This window comes from Alligator sinensis, unplaced genomic scaffold (assembly GCF_000455745.1).
Source record: "Alligator sinensis unplaced genomic scaffold, ASM45574v1 scaffold1295_1, whole genome shotgun sequence".
Taxonomy (NCBI): domain Eukaryota; kingdom Metazoa; phylum Chordata; order Crocodylia; family Alligatoridae; genus Alligator; species Alligator sinensis.
The window spans coordinates 1,139,611-1,160,867 of record NW_005841880.1 but is presented as its reverse complement, the minus strand read 5'-3'; the positions used below and the strand labels follow the sequence as shown (position 1 = coordinate 1,160,867).

Genomic DNA, 21,257 nt, shown 5'->3' with positions numbered 1-21,257 from the left:
CTGAAGAATCTCTCGGTTCCAGTGCGTCTCGTTTCTACTCCCAAATAAACTGCATAGAAATCTTTACCGTAAATGGTAGAGAATGTGTGGTTATTGTGGGCAGACACTCTTAGATGATTTGACGGGTGAATAGTACATGATGTTTTTGTCTTTATGAAGTCTCTCTTTCAATACAGGGCTCTAGCCACAGAACTGCTGTAAGTGACTCATCCCACTGAATCCATGGACTTACATTTACACCGATTACATTTTCTTGTTTCTTTCAAGAATTGCCCAGAAACAGTTCTTTGCCTTTAAACTGAAGACTTTTTTGGCTCTAGCTATCTTCATTGCTTCTTTAATTGCTGTACCTTATCTGAGAACAATGCATGTCTCCATTGCGCCATAGTCACTACTAATCAGTACTATTATTCCCTTTTTTATAACCTCCCTTAGACGCTTCCTTTTTTGTTACCTCCATTCTCTGCCTCTACCTGCTCTATCTAGTAATTGCTGTAAATTTCTTTGCAAGCACTGCCATTTCTTAAGCTGCCTTTTGATGCGTAAGCCTCAACCGAGGGGGTCAGAGCAACCAAGTGAGGAATGTACCTTAACTCCTATGCAACACCCCAACAAAATATTCCAGGTGGAGACACACTCTGAAAAAGTGCAGCAGCTTTGAGACAAACCTGCCATGTTTAGGAAAGCCAAGATGAGCTGGCCTGTGCAGTTTTGTGTGCTTCAGTTGGCAGAAAATTCAGCTAGAATTGATGACAGGCTACGCTTCAGAGACATCCTCCTGAAGTAGGATTTTTTTTTTTTTTTTTTTTTTTTTTTTTTTAAAGCCTCTGATTTTTAGAGGGAGACTTGCCCGATTTATTCATTTCTGACAACATTAAAAATAACCCAACCAGCATCAGCTTTCCATGTCTATTGACCTTGTGTAAAATCATCTCCCACCGCTCCAGTACTGTCTCTTTAAAAATAAAACAGCTTGAGCAGCTCAGCTGTGAAGTGACTGTCTAATAATCTTACTAATAGGATATTTAATTAGGTGTGGGATTTTTTTTTTTCCTTTGAACCTCTTTCTCATCCTATCTTCCAATTATTTCTTCTGCAAGATAAATAGGGAGGGAGGAGGCTGCTGGGCTCTGACGTACACATGTTGGAATACAGAAGAGAAAATACCCACTGGAAGCAACCCAGGGGTGAAGAAAATCCCCTAAAGGCTGCATTCGCTATCAGTCTGATAAAATATTTGGTCGTAGCTGAGCCTTCCCTGTGTCATGGCATCCATTGGGGAAAGCAGTTTGCCAGCTTCCTTGCTTCCTGGAATAGCAATGACTAAGATGCAGTAACCGGCTGTGGGCTAGATCCTCAAAGGGCCTTGGGCATTGTGAGGTTCAGTATTGCGGTGTTTGTGTTCTAGGAGCCTGGCCCACAGTGGAGCCCACAGCCCTGCAGTAGGTGTTCTGGCTTCACATGCAACGCACGGGAAGAGTCGTGCATCTCAACAGCCCAGCACAGAGCCCAGTAGGCAAAGCTGAAGCCGAGGCTGCGTCTTAAATCTCGCTCTTCTTTGGGGCTTGAGCACCTGTCTTCACTCGGGATTCATTGCTCTGGGCCCCTAAATTCTGTCCACCTCCTTTTGCACATGTAGAATTTGATGGCTTGGTTAAAAGCCATTCCTTTGCCCACAGGAAACAAGCATGTGCCACTGGCTCAGACCCCAAAGGGGCTTTTAATTGGTTATGGGGAAAGCAAAACCTGGCTATTGAGCCTCTGGTCAGGGCAGGAGGGGTGCACATCAAGACTGGAACAAGCCTGTGGGTTCTTGGAGCAGCATGACAGCTGTGTTAATTGTTTCTGAGCAGGGGAGAGACGTATCGCTGTTCTCTTCTGGGGCAGGAATGACTCTGTCACTGGGAACTTCATGCCTCAGTGAAGGGGGCAAGAGTCCTTTGCCATGAGGTGGTGCTTTGGAGGTGGATTTTAGGGCATGTGTATGCATGGATTCAGCCTGTGGTGACAGAAATATATTCCCAGCAACTCCATCCAGCCTCTTGCATGTGCCCCTGTCCAACAGGAACTGACCTTTGAGGTCTCTTTAATGGTGGCAAGGGCACATTCCCAGCTGTAGTTAGTCCTAGTGACTGTAGGGGAGCCACAGGTTCTGTGGCTTTCTAGTCCCAGGAGAGCCAGCGTAAAATCCTAGTTTGCTTTGTCTTAACCCTTGAGCCCTCATGGCGTTGGCTGTTTTGATTTGTGCATGCGGATATTGGTAGCGGGTACAGAGGCACCTTTTAGCTGCAGGGGTTCCCTCGACTTCTTGGAGCGAGCTCTTGTTAACAATGCAAAGTGGCTCTGACATCCCACGTTGCCCTTACCATTAGCAGAGTGTTGTTGTCAGCCTCACCAGGCCTTATTTAAATCACCTTGGTAAGCAAGCTACCTTGCAATTTCCAAAGGGAAAGTAATTCCAGGTTCCCCCATCCGCCCACCCACCCTTTGCCTGTTTTCTGTGTACAGTGCTCTTTTTGATCAGAGAGCCCTTCTTCGGCATAGCAAAAACCATAATGGGATTGGCCACCCATCAGTACATTGTTTAAAATCCTGTTAACTGACTGGGAGGCAGTAGAGCAGGTTTTCACTATGCATCTTGCCCACCTCTGGAGAACTGAGAGGCTAGCATATGTAGGGCTGGCAGGAGCTGCTAGGGTGTCAGTGCCTTTCAGACTCTGTTCTGAGCCAGAATTCTTTATCCCTTAACGTCTCTTCCCTGGTCAGGCTTTCTGTGGCTTAAAGTAGCTGGAAAATCTCTTTTGCAAGGGATTTTTTGCGGCAGTTGTGTGCTGGGTTACTTCATGTGTGTGAAGGGACTTGCTCTGGCATGTGACAGCTGAAGGCTATTGTGTCCCTCTGGACCCAGCAGTTCTGTAGGCTGGTCCCCTGCTCTTCACCTGGACTGTAGCAGTTGGTCACACTCACTCATGTCCTTTCCACAGGGCTGCAACAGTCTCACGTGCTCTGTGTTGTACCTGAAATGTCCTTTACCACTCCCCCACCATAGCACTGGCTGGGGCCTCCAGGCTGCCCCCCCTGCATTCAGTGGTGCTCTCAGCCCACTGCTACTCTGCTCCCTCAATTCTCTCTGCTCTCGACCCTTACCCGTCACCGTCCTGGTGCTGCTTGACAGCTTCTGGCTTTCTGCTGAGAGCTATCCACAGTGCTGTTGAGCTGAGAGCTTGGACCTCTTCAGAGGCTATGTTGCAATTGCCAAGACTCTTGCTGGCTCCCTTCTTGTGGCTCTGAAAGGCTATAATTGTAAAGGCAGACAAGGTTCTTTGGGTAAATCTAATCTCTTTTATTAGACCAACTCCAATTTTTCCAACTATTTGAGTTGGTTTAATAAAAGAGATCAGATTTACCCAAAGAACCTTGTCTGCCTATGTCCTTAGACCAACACAGATATAACCTATACCCCTATAATTGTAGAGGACCATTCCTGCAGTTTTACCTGCAAAACTTTAATAATGAAGAAAGGGAAAGTCATTACAGGTCCCATACCCATGACTGCTGATATCCTCCTGATAATCAGGCTTATAATAATACATCATTCTGGATCTTCTCATTCTCTGCTCATGTTTCTTTCCCTTTGTCTTCTCTCAAAAGTCCATCAGTGTTTCCAATCATACTGAGGAAACCCACTTTCTCAGCCATGGCAATCCTTTTCTTGCCTTCTTTTTCCTTCCAAAAGGCAATTGCCACAAATGTTTCCTCTCCCCTTATTTTATCCCTCTACTGATTCCCGTTTGACTTCTGCATCCATTTCCTCCTAGTCTTGATTCTTGGACGTTGTGATCTGATATTACTGCAGATTCCCTCCTTACCCCTTCTGCTCTGTTCTCCTACCCCCTCCCTTCTCCCTCTCAGCCTTTTAGTGCTTGGATTCAATGCCCTCTCCAGTCCTACCTCCTCTATGCACTACTGCAAGGCTTGTCAGTTCTAGCCTCTGCTGTTTGGACTTTTACAAACCTGCTTAGAATCCTTCACCTCCTAAAAGCCCCAGGGTAGCATCAGTTGCATCTCCATAGGGTGCCTGAAATGCTAGTTTGAGCATCTTGGGGTTGAGTGTAATCTTCTTATGTCCCAATCTCTGTACAGCACCAAGCACACTTGTGTTCAGGAGATCTGTCATTTCTGCAAGGTTTCTTGAGGAGTGCCTTTCTCTTGCAGGCTGCTGATGTAGGTGCTGAAACAGTGAATTCATTAGTTCCTCTTCAGTTTTACATCAACTCACTGTTTCTCCTTCTATTGAGCAATGGTACTTTCCTAAGAATAAGAGATGGAATTTGTAGTTTAGTCTTCAGAGGATAAGGGCGTGGGGGGTCTGCCTTTGCGAGAGCCATTCCCTTCCCTACTAGATAGTCTAAGCAAAAAATAGTGGTGATAAGCACCCCCACACACATGCACCCCCCCCCCCCCCCCCCCCCCCCAACCTTCAATATTTCAGTAGCTGACAGGTGAATACAGGCATTCCAGCTAAGAGAACAGGGCTGTGTTCAACAGCCTGCCATTATAGATAACTCTGCCCTAGATGCGCTTCAGGGAAGGAAGCCTGTGCCTAGATTGCAGCTCCTGGTGTGCTGTGCAGATGTGTATACACCACAGAAAAAGCTTTGCCTCCCTGGGGTATGGGCTGAATACTATTCTCTGTGAAATGAGATGTCGCCTGGTGTTTTGGCTGGGGATATGGGGGTGAGTGTTTGGGTTTACGAGCCAATGCTGGTTGATGGTGTGAAAGAAGGAAAGACTTATCTCCCCAACTCAACAGTTGGGGAGACCTGAGGAACAGGTTTGTGTGAGTCTTTCCACCGGTTAGTGGCAGAGCTGGGGTGTTTGACCCTAAATTTTCTGACTTGGTTCATCCAAGCTGCTCATTTTGAGATGAAGGCCTCCTTGAGTTCCTACTGCCAGAGGGTCTCCTGTAATGGAGGGGCTGGGGCTGGGAAGGGCTTGGCGCTTCCTGTCTCCACCTTGGTTGAGTGCCTGTGAATCACACCTGGATTTTTTTCCTCCTTTTTCAGGGATGCTTGAATATGACCCAGCCAAGAGATTTTCAATACAGCAGATAAGGCAGCACAAGTGAGTGTTCAGCTTCTTCCTATTAGTCATTCTCTTTCTGCCCCTTATGCTAATGTACCTGTACTATTGCTCTGAACTTGTTTTTCCTTTTGACAGCAGACACATGGAAAATGCTAGCTCTTCTTCCTCCAGCTCTGCTGGAACTCGGGCAGCCTGCATGCAAATCTAGGTGGCTCTTTTATTTATTTATTTTTCTTTTCTTTTAAGCATCCGGCTGGAGCATTTGAATTGCTAACGGGTAAATAATGAATGGGCTGGGAATGTGTTCTGAGCGTGACTGGTTATGGATAATGAGATTGATGGTCCGGTAATGTATGGGAGTGAGGTGGGGGTATCTTGAAGCTGAGGCTATGAAAGGATGGATTGTCACTAGTGTGTTCTTTCTCCTTCTGGATGCTCAGTCTAATGGCAGAGGTGACCCTCGGTATCTGCTCTCCATGAGGTTCCAGTGCAATGGGAGTATTTCTCTCTCTTCCCCCGCACCCTCACCCTTCATCTGCCATTGTCAAAAGGGAAGAAAAAAAGGCCCCGTTATCTCGGAGGTTTTTTAAGGCTCTGTTTGAACATGCTGCCTCTGAGCAGAGATTTCCTGGGCGGATAAAAGTACAAGAACAAAAAGCATCATGAGGATGCTTCTGCGCGGAGGCTGCATTAGCTTATCTCCTGTTTGAATAGGAAGTGCTTCTGAGGACATGCAGAGCTGCCTGCTGGACTGCAGCTGCTCAGCAGAGCTCCTGCCCACAAGCTTGCCCAGAAAGCTTTTTTGGGAATCGGGTCAAAACGAGGCTCAGGTCCTGGAAGGTAATGGGCATGCTTGGCTCCCAGTGCCGGCAGGCAGGAACAGCACTGCTTCCCCTTGTAGCATTTTCACAGAAGAGAGAATTGTAGCCCACATGCTCTGGGATCCCTGGTGAATATCATGGCATGGGAGGTGTCTGAATAAGCACTGGATCAAAACCAGGGCGGTTTAACTGCACTGGTACCCCATGGAGGTACAGCTTCAATACCAGCAAAGATCAAGACCTTTGCTCTGCCCTCTTTTGAAGATGGCTCCTTTTAAAAATATAGCTGCTGGGTTAGTTAAACTACCACCCTAACCCTTTTAATAGTGACATACTGTCTCATCTTTCCAAGGCCTCCATGTGCTGGCTGGCTGGCTAGGCAGAGAGATGGAGTACGTGCTTGCAATGGTGGAACCTCAGCAGAGGAGAAGGCACTGGGTGGAGGAGGCAGTTCCTGCTTATGCAGCATTTAAGCTTCTGGCTACCTGGCCTTTATAGCCCTATGTGGAGGCTGATTCTGGAACCCTCCCCCTCTCCACCGCTGAGTACTGCTGCCAAATGTTTTTGCTTGGCCCACCTTGGGAGCCTTCCATTGTACCTTCTTGCTAGCTAATAACCCTCGTGTTCACCACAGCCTCAGTAAGGTGGTGCTTGACTTACTGCCCAGCTAGGCTAGTGCTGCATCAGAGTGCTGCATCTAAGCATGTCAGGAATTAAGTCTGTGAAATGGGCTAATAGATGTTGGAGGCACAAAAGTCTTCCCCCACCATCTCTACCTCCGCTTTGCAGGAACTGCTGCGAGGGGGCCCCTCAAAGATGGGGAAGTCAGGGCTGCAGTGTATTGCAAGCTGCCAGGTGCTTGAGGTGGTTATCCAGCGCTTTGTATGCTTTCTCCTCCCCTGTGGCACTGAGATTTTTGCATCAGCGTCTCCTGGCTGGAAACGAAGAGGTCTCTCCGGACACCCTGCACATAGTCGGAGAGCAGGAAAAAAATAGAGCCTGACCCAAAGGGCAGTTGCAAATTTTCATGCATCAAGGACAAAGCTTCCCTTCTTCTAGGGGCCAGCTCCTGTCCTCCCAGTACTGAGAGAGAGGTGTAGAGACTCCCTTTCTGCAAATAGGGTAGGCTAGCATTTCCAGGGATTAATCTCTCATTAGTTCTCTGTGAGTTTAGCTAGTGCCTCTTAACAGGCTTTTCTCCCCTATTAGTATCTGCCTCAATTCTCCTGCTGTGGCATCCCAGTAATTACATCAAGCACTGCAGTGCTGCTGGCTATCCTTGGGCTATAGATGGGTTTGTCCATTGCTGTCTCAGAGGGAAGCTTGCCTTGCAGCAAAGGACCCAACAGCTTCTGTCCTCTTGGCACTGCTTAAAGAATGACATGGGAAGGGCTGTGCCTCAATTTTAGACGAGCACTATTCAGGTAAAAATTGAACGGAGCAAGCAGAGTCGAGCAGGGGGTTGTCCTCCAGCAGATGGTGAAAAGCCATTCTCAGGGACACTACGAAGACGATCAGTTTTGATGCAGGGATACAGGGCAGACTCTCTGCTTCCTGGGACCTGTAGAAGGTAGAAAACTGCTGGCCTGGGGAACCCTACGTGCAAGTTGTGCCAGAACCCTACCACAGCCTAAGGGCTGACGCATTGCAGCCCACTGGCCACAAGCGTTAGCGAGTAGGTGCTTTGTAGTTAATAACCTGGCTGAGCCTTGACCACTGACTGAAGCCTATGGTTATTCTTTCTATAACATTGAGGCCTTCAAAGAAATATGCACTGCCTGCAGTAGTACAGACACCTCTACGCTGGCCATGCAGACAGCAGGTCCCCTCTCCGCACTCTGTTTCCCTCATCTATAAAATGGGGGTATTACTTGCTCCCCAGTGCTCAGACAGTGATGCTATGAAAGTGCCTAGTGAATGCCAGAGCGAATGAAGGTCAGAAAGGCCTCACCAAGTGAATGCATGCTCACTGTGCCCTAGTTGAAAACTGCAAATTGAGCTACCATGGCTCATTTTTTTTCCAAGCAGCACCCAACTAGCTCTGGTTGGAAGGGGCAGGGTCCAAGGTCCTTTTATTATTACTTGTGGATTGCCTGTTGCTTCCCATGGTTTTCCCAGGGCTTTGATTTTGTTGGTTGTTTTTCTTTTCTCTTCTTTTTTGAGCTGCTTGCTGCATAGCACAGGAGCTCCACTCCCCAGCATGAAATAGGAGACGTGACAAGCCCTATGGATTCTGGATGATGGGGGGGAAAAAAGCTTGCCTGCAGTGCTTTGGCTTCTGTCAGGTGCCTTCCTCTGCTGCTCCTCATCCATAAAACTAAATCCTCTAGTATTACATGTGTGATTAAGGAGATTTTTTGGTATTATTTTAGTTCTAGGTCAAGAGATGTTAGCCTTACCCCGCCTCTTCTGTGTCCATGCAGCTCCTTCAGAGCCAGCTGCACAGTCGCACTAAGGATCAGCTGAAATGGAATGAATTAAAACTCTCCCAGCCCACCATGCAGGGGCAAATTATTCGTTTACAAGCTGATTACAGCCTGGCCCATGAGTGATAATGAAAGGTCTTGGAGCCTGCTCCCTCCAACCAGAACTAGTTGCATGCTGTTTGGAGCAACCAGCCTTGATAGTTCAAGTCATGATTTTTTTTTTTCCACTGCCTTGTTGTAAGCACCTCGGAGATGACAGCACAGAGATGCTGCCGAGAGCCAGAGACCTCCTCTCAGTTCCCAGTGGATCGCTCATCATCTCCTCTGTGCTTTGCAGTGTTATGGAAGGGCTTAATGCTCGTAAACGGCGTGTTGTAACTTTAATTCAATGACCCTGCTGCAGCACTTAAAAAGAAAATCGAAAGTGATGAAGTGGATGCAGAATCGTACCTCTGTCTCTTGTTACCAGGGCAACCATCTTGCCTTCTTCCCCAGAAGTGTCGCACTCGATTTGTTTGGTCATAGATACGATTGCAGCAGTTAATAATGAAAGGGAGCACCTCAGCTTTTATCGACAGAAGTGCAAGGTCACTGGCAAGACCAGTGCCCGATCCTGATTTCCAGAAAGCCTTTGATCTGGTGTCCCACAATGTTCTTACGAGAAAATTGAAGGATTGCGGGCATAACTGCGAGACAGTCGGGTGGGTAGGAAGCTGGCTGTGGGGTAGGACCCAGAGAGTCCTAATGAACGGATCTGTGTTGTCCTGGCGAGAAGTGGGCAGCAGTGTCCCACAGGGGTCGGTGCTTGGTCTAGTACTTTTCAATATCTTTATCAGTGATTTGGGTATGGGGGTAAAGAGCTCGCTGGCCAAGTTTGCCAATGACACCAAGTTATGGGGAAGCATGGTCACGCTTAAAGATAGGCTACAGATACAGGCAGATTTAGACAGGCTGGAAAGGTGAGCAAGTCAGAACCAGATGAAGTTCAACATTGAGAAATGTGAAGTGCTCCACCTGGGGATGAACAGTCCCCTACACACCTACAGGCTTAGTGCCAAACTGACCAGCACCACGAACAAAAGGGACCTGGGGGTATTAATAAACCACAGTATGAACATGAGCTGGCAGTGCAATGTTGTAGCCACCAGGGCTAACAATACCCTGGCATGCATCAACTGATGCATCTCCAGCAAAACCAAGGAAGTGATTCTTCCGCTCCACTCGGCATTGGTGAGGCCACAGCTGGAGGACTGCGTCCAGTTCTGGGCACCGCACTTCAACAAGGACATGGCATATCTTGAGAGAGTCCTGAGAAGGGCCCGTCTGTATAATCAGGGACCTGCATGGCAAGCCATATGAGGAAGGGCTGAGGGACCTGGGACTCTTCAGCTTGGAAAAGAAAATGCTGAGAGGGGACTTGGTAGCAGCTTATCGCTATATCAGGGGAGTACATCAAGGGCTCAGTGAACAACTGTTCACCAGGGCTCCCTTGGGGAAAACAGGAGTAAGCCACAAACTTCTGGAAGACCGTTTCAGGCTCAACATTAGGAAAAACTTCTTCCCAGTCAGGGTGTCCAGATTGTGGAATAAGCTCCCTCCAGAGATGGTGCAATAACCTACCCTGGAAATCCTCAAGAGGAGACTGGACAGTCACCTTGCTGGGGTCATCTGACCCCCAGTTATCTTTCCTGCTTGGTGCAGGGGGCTGGACCCGATGATCTTCTGAGGTCCCTTCCAGCCTTACAATCTATGAATCCTGATGTCCTGGAAGCTATTGTGCCACTCTCTCTTCTTGCTTTCCTGAAAGTCTTCTTCAGCAGATGCCTCTTCTTGCCACGGAGATCCAGGCACTAAAACCCAAGGACTCTGTTTTTACAGTGCTATGATACTTCCCTTTGAAGGTTTTGTGCATGCTCGTGGCCTTATTCCAGGTATTTTGGGTGGCACCTTGTGATCTAATAGGCCTTTTCCATCTGTCTTGCTTCTTGGTGACAGACTGCAAATTCTGCTCTAGATGTAAGGGACTATCGCGGAAAGCACAAGCCCTTTCCCTGCTCAGTCTTGCTTATTCCCAGGCACAAGGTTGGAATTTTTAATTCTGCTACCCACCCTCTACGGATGAGTTTCTTAATGTGAGTATATATGGCATGTTAAAGGAACGAACACCTCCATCTGTGCTCTGAGCACCATTCTTGCTCCTGCTCTTCTCTTGTGTAAGCCCGAACTACAATCTTTGTGGTTAGTAACAGCTGCAGAGATGGCTCACCCTAATTATCTCCGGGTCTTGCTGAACCACTCCTTGAGACTGGAGAAATGGGAATTTTGACCTCTGGATGTCATGAGTCAGTGTAGCTGGTGCACTGCATCAGAACACCCACCTTGCCTTTCCCAGTGGGTACAAGTCGGTGTCCATTTGCAGCAGCACCTGGTAAGAGCAACAGTAGCATTGCACCTGGGAACACCTTTCCTTGCCAGGTATTCAGATAATACTTCCTATAACAGCAACAGCTGCTGAGGAGCAGAATAGCACCAGGGCACCCACCTGTTGCTACTAACAGGCGCTGGCTTTGTGGCTGTGCAGCTGCTTTCTCCATTAATTTCCTGCATGAGATCTGTTGAATAAATCAGGATGTTGCTGGTAGCCCTGTGCAGTATCAGGACTGCCTAAGCCAGTGCCTGCACATGGCTGTGACTGGTGGGCAATATATGGCTTAAAGAGCTTGCTGCATGGTACTGGAGAGGTCTGTCCTTATCTGAAATAAGCCAGTTTAAAATCGGTGACCCAGAATGGGAAGTGAATTAGCTGGGAACACTTGCAAAGCTGTAGCCCTGCCTAGTGAGTCACAGAGGAGGCAAAGCTGAAGTACGACTTGAAAGGAGCAGGGAATTGTGACTCTGAGCATGACGCACTCATTTGCCTTTCCATTCGGATTTCTTTTCATTCAGGCCGAGAGTCTCAGTCTCTGACCCCCGCCCTCTGTCGCTCCCTGTCGATTTACAGCTAACCCCGCCAGACGTCACTTTGAACTGGTGGCTTTGTCGCTAATACTGCTGCAGCCACCCCAGAGTTTCCATGTCTCATTCTTTCGCCCCACCGGCAAAAGTATCAAGAAAGGGTCTCTTTCTCCACACCCCCACCCTCCACCTCCCCACTGCTGCTCTGCATTTTTGGTGCAAATGGCTGAGAGTGGAGAAGGAGAAACATTTCAGAAGCTCCAAATGAATCTGCCTCTTCCTGGAGCCGTGCTTTGGGCAAGCGGCACTTGCAAGAGACCTTCCTTCTCCCATCCCAGCACCAGTCTATTTAACACAGTGAACAGATGCTTTTGTTCCCAGTGAGTTTCTCCCAGTAAGCAGCAATGAAATGGCACTGGGGACTAAGCAATGACATCGGATACCTCTCTTCTCAAAGGCTTCCCAATTCAGTCACATGCTTCAGGGTGTCAGTATTCAGTGTGGGGTCTGGAAGGGACTTGGCCTTGCATACGCTCTTGCACTGTGGACTTCATTCATTCTAGGACAACAGGCACCTTCTGACAAAGCAACCACTAATCACTTTAGCCAGACTGAGAGTTGATGCAGCCAGTAGCTTTAGCAGTACTAACCTTTTGCCCAATTCTAAGACTGTGGTTTCCTCAAAGCTCAGAGAATCATCTTGCCCCTATCTCTGAGGCGTGATAGGCAGCACTCTGCTATTGGAGAGGCTCCTTCCAACAGGTCTTTGGTTTCCTTTGTACTTCATTGAAACTCGGCTCTCCACTTGCTCTACATCTTATTAGCATACATACATATGTAAATGTTTGAATTCACCTCCCAGAGGAAGAAATCAGTATGACTACAGTATAGTGATTCAGGTTTCAGCTGTTAATAAAACCTATTTTTACTCTCCTGATAAGTAGGACAGGAGGAAGGAAAGAGGCAGAGCTGAAATACAGCAAAACAAAAACACTAGCTGCTAGAGACTTCTAGGCCTTCTCCCTTCAAAATCCCCTCTATCGACAACTGTGAGCATGTTTTCACTTTGATCTCTTTTTCTGTACCCTTTGCTTCATTCTCCCTGTCATTTAGATTTTGGTTCCCTCCAGTGCTATTGCCCACAGGAAAAATAGCTGGTGGCTCTGTTGGGTCTCAAAGTAGCTCTACTAAACAATCTTGCCAGAACACATCAGCTCAGGGTGAAGTCATTGTCTTGACAGTTACTTCCTTGATAAAAGCAGTCCCCCAAGGAAAGAAAATCAAATGAGCCAGCTAGCACAGGGTTTTGTGTGCCATGCACAACATTGAAAGAGCCATCTCAAAGGCAGGCATAATTATTGACCAGCATCCAGGAGGGTTGGACCTGCTGGCTTCCTGCCTTGATGGCCCAGTAGCCAGAATGCTCTTGCATTTCATTATAGTGATGATGACTAAGCTCAATGGTTTGAATGGGTCTGACTGACAAATCTGGCCTGCCCTGATCCCACTCATTAAAGCCCACTTCTTCCCCCTAGGCTTCTGGCACTGCTACGCCTCACACAGAAAAACCAGGTGATGAACATCAACCTCCACCTGGAATAGTAACTTTTCAAGCATTCAGGGTGGTTTGTAGGGCATGGTCTGTCCATTCGGATTGCAAGATCTGAGGCACAGAGAGTTGTATTTCCTGTGTGGCACTGTCAGTGTTTTGAAATAAATCTTCTAGGTCTCAGGAGCTACTTCATTACAAAGGTTCTGGCCAGCTCTTGGTGGCCATATTCTTATTCTTATTGCAGAGCAAGAGGCTGATTTCAAGCCTAAGAGCTCCAAGCCAATAGAGGCCAACATATATCACAGAATGTCTTTGCATCCTGGACTCCAGTACAATAGGCTTTGAGCAGACTTCCTACTGTACAAGAGATCTGAATGTTCACAGGACGTGCGAGTTTCCCGGGCCCTTCTGAGATCTCGAAGCCGGTATCTTTCCCACGTCCCTCTCTAGATTAATCACAAACTGAAATGCCAGGCTCACAAATGCTGGGTTTTCCCCATCCACAAAAATCCCAAATCCTCCATCAGCCTCTGCAGAGGCGTTCTTTCCCAGAATGCACTAGCAACTTGGGGGCACCCTCTTTAGTAAACTTTCCTGAAAAGCCAGAACTCATCCTAGGTCCCCCGGAGGGGCAGGTGTTCAGAAATGCAGTCTGAACGCAGAGCACTGCCACTTAGTCACAGAGCGGGTACTTCTTGCCGCACGGTGTTGTTGGCTTCACTGCCCATCCATGAAACCCCACATCTGGTGTTGTTTCTCCAAGGACCATCTTCAGAGTACTTACAGGCAGGAAGAACTGCCAGGACTGAGCACTTAAAATTCTGAGCTGTTGTAGCTGACTGTTTCTGCTGCTTCTAATCCAGCTGTCCACCGTGAACCCGGGAAAAATAGGAGACTGGGAAATAATTCACTGGGGAATGAAAGGGAATGCATAAAGGCAAAATTTCATGCCTTCTCAGTTTGAAAATGGCTGCACAGGTCTTGCTTACTCTGGATCTCTTGCTGTCTTTTTAAAGCAAACCTCACATGGGGTAGGGGAGTTGAGAATCTTTCCAGGGAGTTCAAATTTAAATTTGAATCTAATCCCTTTCATGCTGCTTCATAACTTTTATTTCCAAATCGTGTTTGCTAATTGCAAAGCAGGGTTTTAAACAAGGGTTCACTGCTGCTTTGAATACTAATTGGTCTATCCCAATGAGAATGAGACATTCTAGTGGATACTTCCACCAGAACATCACATTGTTGTGGAAGTGATAGCATGCAGATGGTTCAGGTTTGCAACAGCCTCGTTCGAACCCTTCAGCTCACCCCTCCTGACCCCAGTCAACTGGCTATTGTGATGGATTTGAACTGGAAGCTATTTCTGATGTCTGCACACGCCACCAACTAACTAAACATTTGCATTGCACCTAGCACTGTCTGAAGCAGGCAGTGCAAATAGGCCAAGAACCAAATAGGGAATGAAGACAAACTCTCAAGCCTTCCCTGCCAGATTTTGAGGCAGGGTGCAGCGTGCAGTGAAGCTTGTGTTGCTAGTGCCCTCCACCGAGTAGATTCAAAGGATATCCGTCTCTGACCCCTACAGCAGCGCCTCTGGACCCTGAAATTAAAATCATTTAATTGGAGAAGAAATCTTACAATCTCAGGCAGTGGCTTGATGGTTTCATTAACACCCAGCCCATGGTACAAAAGCAGGGTTTGAATCAGGAACCCAGCTGCACTTCACCAGTATTTGCTTCAAACCTCTCTGTCATTTTCTGCATGGGGGTGGGGGGTGAGCAACCCTCCTAGAGCAAGCCAACAACATGCTTTGATGCAACAGCCTCAGAGGCGCTGGGGACAGCCTGCCACTCTGCACGCCAGATACGAAGCCACACAACAGCACAGTTCACACGGGGTGGGAGGAAGCAACTGGATGGCCAGTGTTAATCCCCCGGCACCCACATCATTCCATTAGCAGGGGCCCATAACTGGGGGAACGGGCGCTTGCCAGAGATGGCAGAGTGTGTCTGAGGCACCTGCGTGTGAGCGTGCAGAAGCTGTTACAGGCGTGTGGAATTTTGAGTGTCGGTGGAAGCAGAACGACACTGGATTCTTCTACCGCAGCCTTGGGCGTGCAGGGGCCTGGGGGGACGTCTCGGAAACTCTGTTCTTAATGCCAGCACCCAACGCCAGCAGCTGTTCTGGAGTGCCTCTGTCACAAGATGTAAAAGGCCACCTGTCTGACTCCTGTGATATAGACACGATGCAAGACAATTGGCCTCTTAATCTGATTAGGAATGGCCTCCAGTGCCAAGTTTCTTCCCTGGGCAGATGCCAAACTTATAGCAGCTCCATGGGCAAGGGATTACATGGTACTCAATTCCACCGAGACAAGGGTGGGGTGGAAAGGTAAAGCATGAAGAGGCTTTGCTGCAATCCTTCAGGGAATTGCCTGCTGGAGGGCAATTTGGGGATAAAGACCTGTCGTTCTTAAACTCTTCTGCTGTGAATTCTTTTTTCCTCCTGTGCTGTTTTGAAGCTCAAACGCTGAGTGGAGGTGTCTGATTGTCAGCCCTAGCTGTAGGATTCCCTCCCCTCCCTGCAGAAGAGGTATAGCCCAGACAGCTGCAGGGCAAGCTTCTCTTACACGGCTCTCTGCCAAGGTGCATCAGCCCTGCTGCTGAAGAACTACCTGCACATAAGTGGTGGGGCCATGGTTCATTTTCTGTGTCGCTTCTGACCAGACTCAAGAGGGGTGATCTCGAGATGGAAGGCTCCAGCCCCTATTTCCAGCCATGCTGTTATGGATATTTGTCCCACGGTTAGGTTTATCTCGCAGCGTGCGTCTCTTGCTTTGCCAGACATAGCTTTCTGGAGCAAGGAGGGTAGGTCATCAGAGCTTCCCCTTAGTTGAAAGGCAACCAGTAGTGTGGATGCCCTTTTTTTATTCACATTGGCTCTCGTAGCTGTTCCATTATCTCCTACAGCTGAACAGTGGAGACAAGAAGCCAAGATGCTGGCATCTCCACAGTGTTGCTCGTTCAAAAACCTACAAGGGCAGAAACCAGACCAAGAGGCTGTCCATAAACAAAAAAACCACGTAGCTTTGATATGATGCGGGTGGAAAATCTCAAACTGCCAGGAGCTTCCTGTGGTGCTGTAGAAAGAGGAACCAGACTGACGTTCTGCACCTTGGACTCTTTACAGTTGGTTTCGTAAGAAACACGCTCAGGCAGAGGCTCTGGTCCCCATCCCTCCCAGCCCAGAGACAAAGGACAGGTGGAGGAGTATGACGGTGGTGCCTTATCTGGAAGATCTGCATGGCTACAATGAGGAAGAAGATGATGACTTGTACGACATTGAAGATGATATCATCTACACTCAGGACTTCACTGTACCAGGTAAGAGACAGGGGTGGTGGAATTGAAGGCCAGAGTAACTGCTTGTTATGTAGAGAGGGCCTGAGGTTTGACAGACTAAATCTCTCGGAAGATGAGAGAAGCCTGTTGATTATGAAGTGGGTGCGAGTGACGCGCGGTCTTTTGAGTGAGTCTTGGAGCTCTAGATGGCTTGTTTTTCTCTCTCTCAAATAGGACACCCCTTCCTGTGCATTACCTACACACCATTTTCCTTTGATGCATCTGCCAATAGTTTCTTCCTACTGGATTCTTTTGCTCAGCATGCTTAATTCCACAGCCAGTTTTTCTAGACAATATCTGGGTTATGTGGAAGCACAGCCTTACGTGACTGTGCTCATAGCAGAGGGCACACTGGGGGATAGGAGGGAGCATTCAGGGACCCGCACTTCATTTTCAGTGTTGTTAGGCTCATTCTCCTGCCCTGATCTTTGACTCTCTAGCTACAGGATTGCCTTTCAAATGGACAGAGGGGGACTCCTAAATGTTAACCACAAAGAAACAAACAGCTTGACATTTTTCAGAGCTAGGGAGTGGATGTAACTGTGCAACCCCTGTTAATCAAAGGGGATTGCATGTGGCTGATACCTTTAGTGAGCTCTGGAAATCTCGGTCTCTCTGTGCATTTAAATCCTGAAACGTAGGAGGGTAAGTGGAGGGTGGGCACCTGTGCAAAGCTTTGTCGCTATCAGGATAATGTCAGTGGCAGGTGGCAGCACTGCTCTTTCTCCCTGTCCCTACTCGGGTTATTTCATATGCTTGAGATTGTAAGCTCCTGTTCCATAAGCTGCTTTGACAGTTACTCCCATGTTTTTAGTTTCCCCCACTCCTGTACAGATGGCTTGACAATCATTTTTTTTTTAAGTAGGGGGGAATTTGCTACTGTTTGTAGAGGAGCTGATTTTTATTCCTTACCGTAAGGCAACCCTAAGCGTCTGGGCATGAGTCATCTCTGCTACCAGGGAGAGCTCCAGCTCCGTGGGTGTTGGATTACCCAGACTGGACCACATTCTGTCCTGACAGGCAGCCGGACAGTTGCTTCAGTGGGTGTGAGCAAAAACTCACGCCTTCTGGCTCCTTCTGTGCAACGAGCTGTCTCTAGACCACCTCTGCTTTGTCTGGCTCTTGACTCCCTGATTATACATGATTACACATGGTCAGGAAACAGTAGGGGAGCCCGGAGGCCATGAAGCAAACACGGACAGCTTTTGGCCTTGAGTATCCTATGTAAGAAAACCTTGGGGTGGAGCCCCAGCATAATGGAGCCATTCCCTTGTTTTGCTGATGTCTCGACATGCAAGCAAAATGCACTAAGCCAGCAGAGTCTTTGCCCCGTGTTGCGTGACATCTCTGTTAAGTCCCCAAGTAGGCATCCATTTGGGCGTACAGGAAGGTGGGTCACTGACTGAGGCAGGACTGGCAGGCCCAGATAAAGGGAGTTTAATTAGCAAAAGGAACAATTCTGTTGCCAATTCAATGGTGACATTTGGGCTGTTCATAATAACTGTTGTTTCCATCGAGAATCGATGTCCCTGTGGCAGCTGGGCATCCTGCAGAGAGATGGCCCTTGGGAAGCCCGAACCAGGCATGCTCTTTCTCTCTGCTCTTGTACTCTCTAACTGTCTGACCAATGCCTGTAGTCTGGATGGCTGTTCATTTGGCCAGAAGCTGCTCACATTCCCCAGCGGAGGTTCCTTGGGTTCCATTTTTAAACTCATTCAATTCTGAAAAGAAATGCCAACTCTCTAGAGAGCTTCTAAAGACAGCAGCAGCAGTTGGGAGAGAAGAGAACTTGCCAAAGTTATTTTCTGCGTCGGCTGGGAGCAGAGGCCTGGTTGAAGCCCACAGTGTATGAACGCAGACTGCTGGCAGCCAGGTTTGAAATTCCTTACTATTTAACTCACTCCTGTATCCTCTTTTTGAGATCAACATCAAGAAGCAAAGTCTGATAGCCATGCTCACCTGCAGCTGCCCTTGGGTGCGGAACTGGAGGCCAAAGACTAACCTACTTCCACTCAGATCCCTGTTGATGGCACCATGTATTGAGGAGGTGCTACGGGCAGAATTTTATCCACAATAGAGCTGTTAGATGTAGTGCTCCTGATTTTTCTCCTGCAGCTGACTCCAAGGATGCATGGGATGGCCTCTTTGTGTCTGTCTCTCTAATCATGCTCTATCGCTTTCCTGTGCATTCCTAGGTGCAGAGGAAGAAGCTGAGGCAGGGCTTAGAGAGGACAAAGCAGAGCAGCTGAGCGATCTCACCGAGTTATTTGGAGAGGAAGCCGAGTTGCCAGCAGCCAGGATCCTAGAAGAGGAATGTGAAGGGTAGTCTAGCTTCCAGAGATACTGCAGAGAGACCCTAGACGCCCTTCCTGCTGCTTGAACAAGTGGCATTGGGTTAGGAATGGAGAATCTTCTCCAGACTTTGGTGGGAACTTTCCCATTGCCATGATGGCAGCACTACTTCAAAAATAGATAGATGTGTTCTGCAAGAGGGTCTGCTGTATTGCTTTAGCAAAAATTAGCCATGGCAAAGCCAGTGTGGAACTGATCTGAGGGGAAGAAAGCCAGCACTAAGTGGGTGGGACTGTCACATGCGATAACCAACCAGCCTTGTCTCTTTTCAGTTAGCTCTCTCAGTAGATAGCAGCAATGAAACTTCCATTGTTAATTTTAAAGGTGATTTTACTAAAGAAACTGTCTTAAAGAAGTATCTGTGGAGTTGAGCACTGAGATGGTTACCTGTCCCTCGGGCCAGCCTGTTCTACTTGCCTTGCCCCCCACCCCCACATTGTTTGATTTGGGTTTTCTTTGTCTGGCTTTGCTTTCCTTGTCTATGTGTATCTCTGGGTTATGAAGGTGAAGAGCTGTGCAGGAGTGCAGCTCCTGAGCCAATCATTCATTAACGCGCGCTTTGGGATGCTCTGGGCCTGGTGGTTCACGGTAGGGTCAGGTGGATGACTGCAGCCCAGCATCTGTGTGCAGATGGTGATGCTGAGCTGCGTAGCAGGTATGCAAGAGCTCTGTCCGGTTCAGATGAGGGTAAGCACTGTTTTGTGCAGCCAGCAGAGCTCAGCCCCAAACACCCATGCGCAGGGTGTCTGAGGAGAGGTACTCCTGTTCAATGTGATTTTTGAGCTCCCTTCCTGGGTTTCTTACCTGCTGTTAGTAGAAGGAACTTGGGGCCCGTGCTACAGCAACCTATTAATGCAGCGTCTGTGCCTCACACTCTGCCCTTTCCCCTATGCTTTACAGAGTCACCTGCACCAGGCAGGATTGAGCCCTCAGCAACACCATTATTTACCTGCTCGTGGGGCAGCTCTTGCCTCCAGTGTGGGCAGGTGCCACGTGACAGAGGGAGGCTGTAGCTGGAGCAGCAGTCTCCGTTCTTCCATACTCCTGCAAACAGCAGCGTTTCCACCCAAACGGGACCTGTCAGTCAGCGAGCTGGCGTGCAAATTACTGAAAGATGTTCAGTGTTCTCCCGCCTGCTTTGTGCAGCTTCAAAGAGACATGAAACTCTGCTTAATAGCAGCCCCCCAGAGCAGCGGTGGGTGGGTGGGTGAGTGGGTGTGCACGCCATTCCACGTGTTGTCTTGTGTTTTAAGACTTGAGTGGTGATATTAAGTAACTGAAAGGTTCTGAAGAGTAATTGCACAGCCTCGCTCAGATCGCTAGCACAAAAAAGCTTTGTCCAGACCACCGCAAAGGTCCCACTGCTGTGTTGTCCCCCGACTGCTCAGCTGTCATTGCGAGCTGGATGCTCTGAGCCACCTGCTGCCCTCCATTATGCTGACCGGAATCGAGGATGGAGTTGGGTCCTTCCTTATTATTAGCGTAGCATGAACCCTGAAGTCGGGCAGATTGAGCTGTGGCTCGACTCATCCTGTGCATGTGACCTGCTAAGGAGAGAGAGCACAGTACATCCGCGCTGCCAGAAGCCGGTTTGATCAGTTTGGGTATTGACTAACGAGAACTGATCTGTTTGCCTTGGGTCACTGCTGTCCAGTTTATTATCCAGTGGCTTTTGGTCTGATGCTGATGAAAACTGAGATCCTTTTAAAACGGGGAAGTCCATTTACCCAGGCAGCATAATGGAAGCATTGAATTTGTCTAGAGTGAAGCTGCCTGGATAGGCAAGCTGCTGAAAAGGGGTGGATATTTGCAGCCTGTAGAATGCCATTGCAGGGAGTAAAATCTGAAAGCAAATTTGTTGAGGGAACAGGAAGAAGGATGAGGGTCTGGTACGATCTGAGTTCTGGGGTTGCACGGAGTTTGCAGAATTAAGGGGCAGCTTGCAAAGAGCATGCATGCCTCTTCCCTTCGCAGCTTTCTGGCGGGACCCTCCAGGCTCGCTCCGAGATTCCATTCAAATAAAAACCCGTGAGGACGACTGATCAGTTTAGATGCGGTCCCGCCGGGCAGCGGGAGAGCTCGTGAATCACTGGCAGGGTGGGCGTTCCACTGAGGAGGGGGAGGGGACCTCATTAAATCGAACATCCTTCAGAGGAGGGAAGGGGCTTTTCAGAGGGTGCTTTTATTTCTAAATGGTTATTGAAAGATCTGTGCCATTCTGCGGAAAGCCTGAAACCTCCCGCGCCCTTGGTTCGATCTGTGCTAAATGGCTCTTCAGAGGCACACGCTGAAGAGAGGACATTAGGATGTCAGGCCACATCGAAAGGCATCCTTTCTGGAGGGGGCCGCGGTCTTCTGCTCCCGTGGTGGTGGCGGCGGGTGGGTGTGCATGTCTGTGTGATATAACCGAGATGAAGCACTTTTGCTTGTGGCCTTCATCCTGAAATGTCTATTTAAAAATGTTGCCAACTTGCTCTCCGCATCATTAACTGTCTTGTTGATCGGGACCCCAGTTTGGGCTCCTATAGAGAGACCAAGCTGAGGTAGTCCCATCACCCCCACCCTATCCCACCCTCCACATTCAGGACGGAGCTAGAATCGGCATCCAAGACTTGAATCTAAAAATAAGAGTGTGAGCATTTGGAAAGATGTGTTTCCATCCTCT

The 21,257-nt window shown here is 48.4% G+C and overlaps 1 protein-coding gene across 3 annotated transcripts in view; it reads left to right on the top strand.

Annotated features, from left to right (window-relative positions):
* The window catches only part of STK11 (serine/threonine kinase 11), a 64,352-nt gene that overhangs the window by 37,519 nt on the left and 5,576 nt on the right, over positions 1 to 21,257 (top strand). For 2 of the 3 annotated variants that reach the window (XM_025196415.1, XM_006017442.3), the window contains exons 7-8: positions 5,067 to 5,124; positions 16,029 to 16,222. In XM_025196415.1, coding sequence (XP_025052200.1) covers positions 5,067 to 5,124; positions 16,029 to 16,222 — 252 coding nt within the window. Of the gene's footprint in view, positions 1 to 5,066; positions 5,125 to 16,028; positions 16,223 to 18,435; positions 19,796 to 21,257 lie in introns of those variants that run through there. The other variant, XM_006017443.3, reaches the window with a different exon arrangement.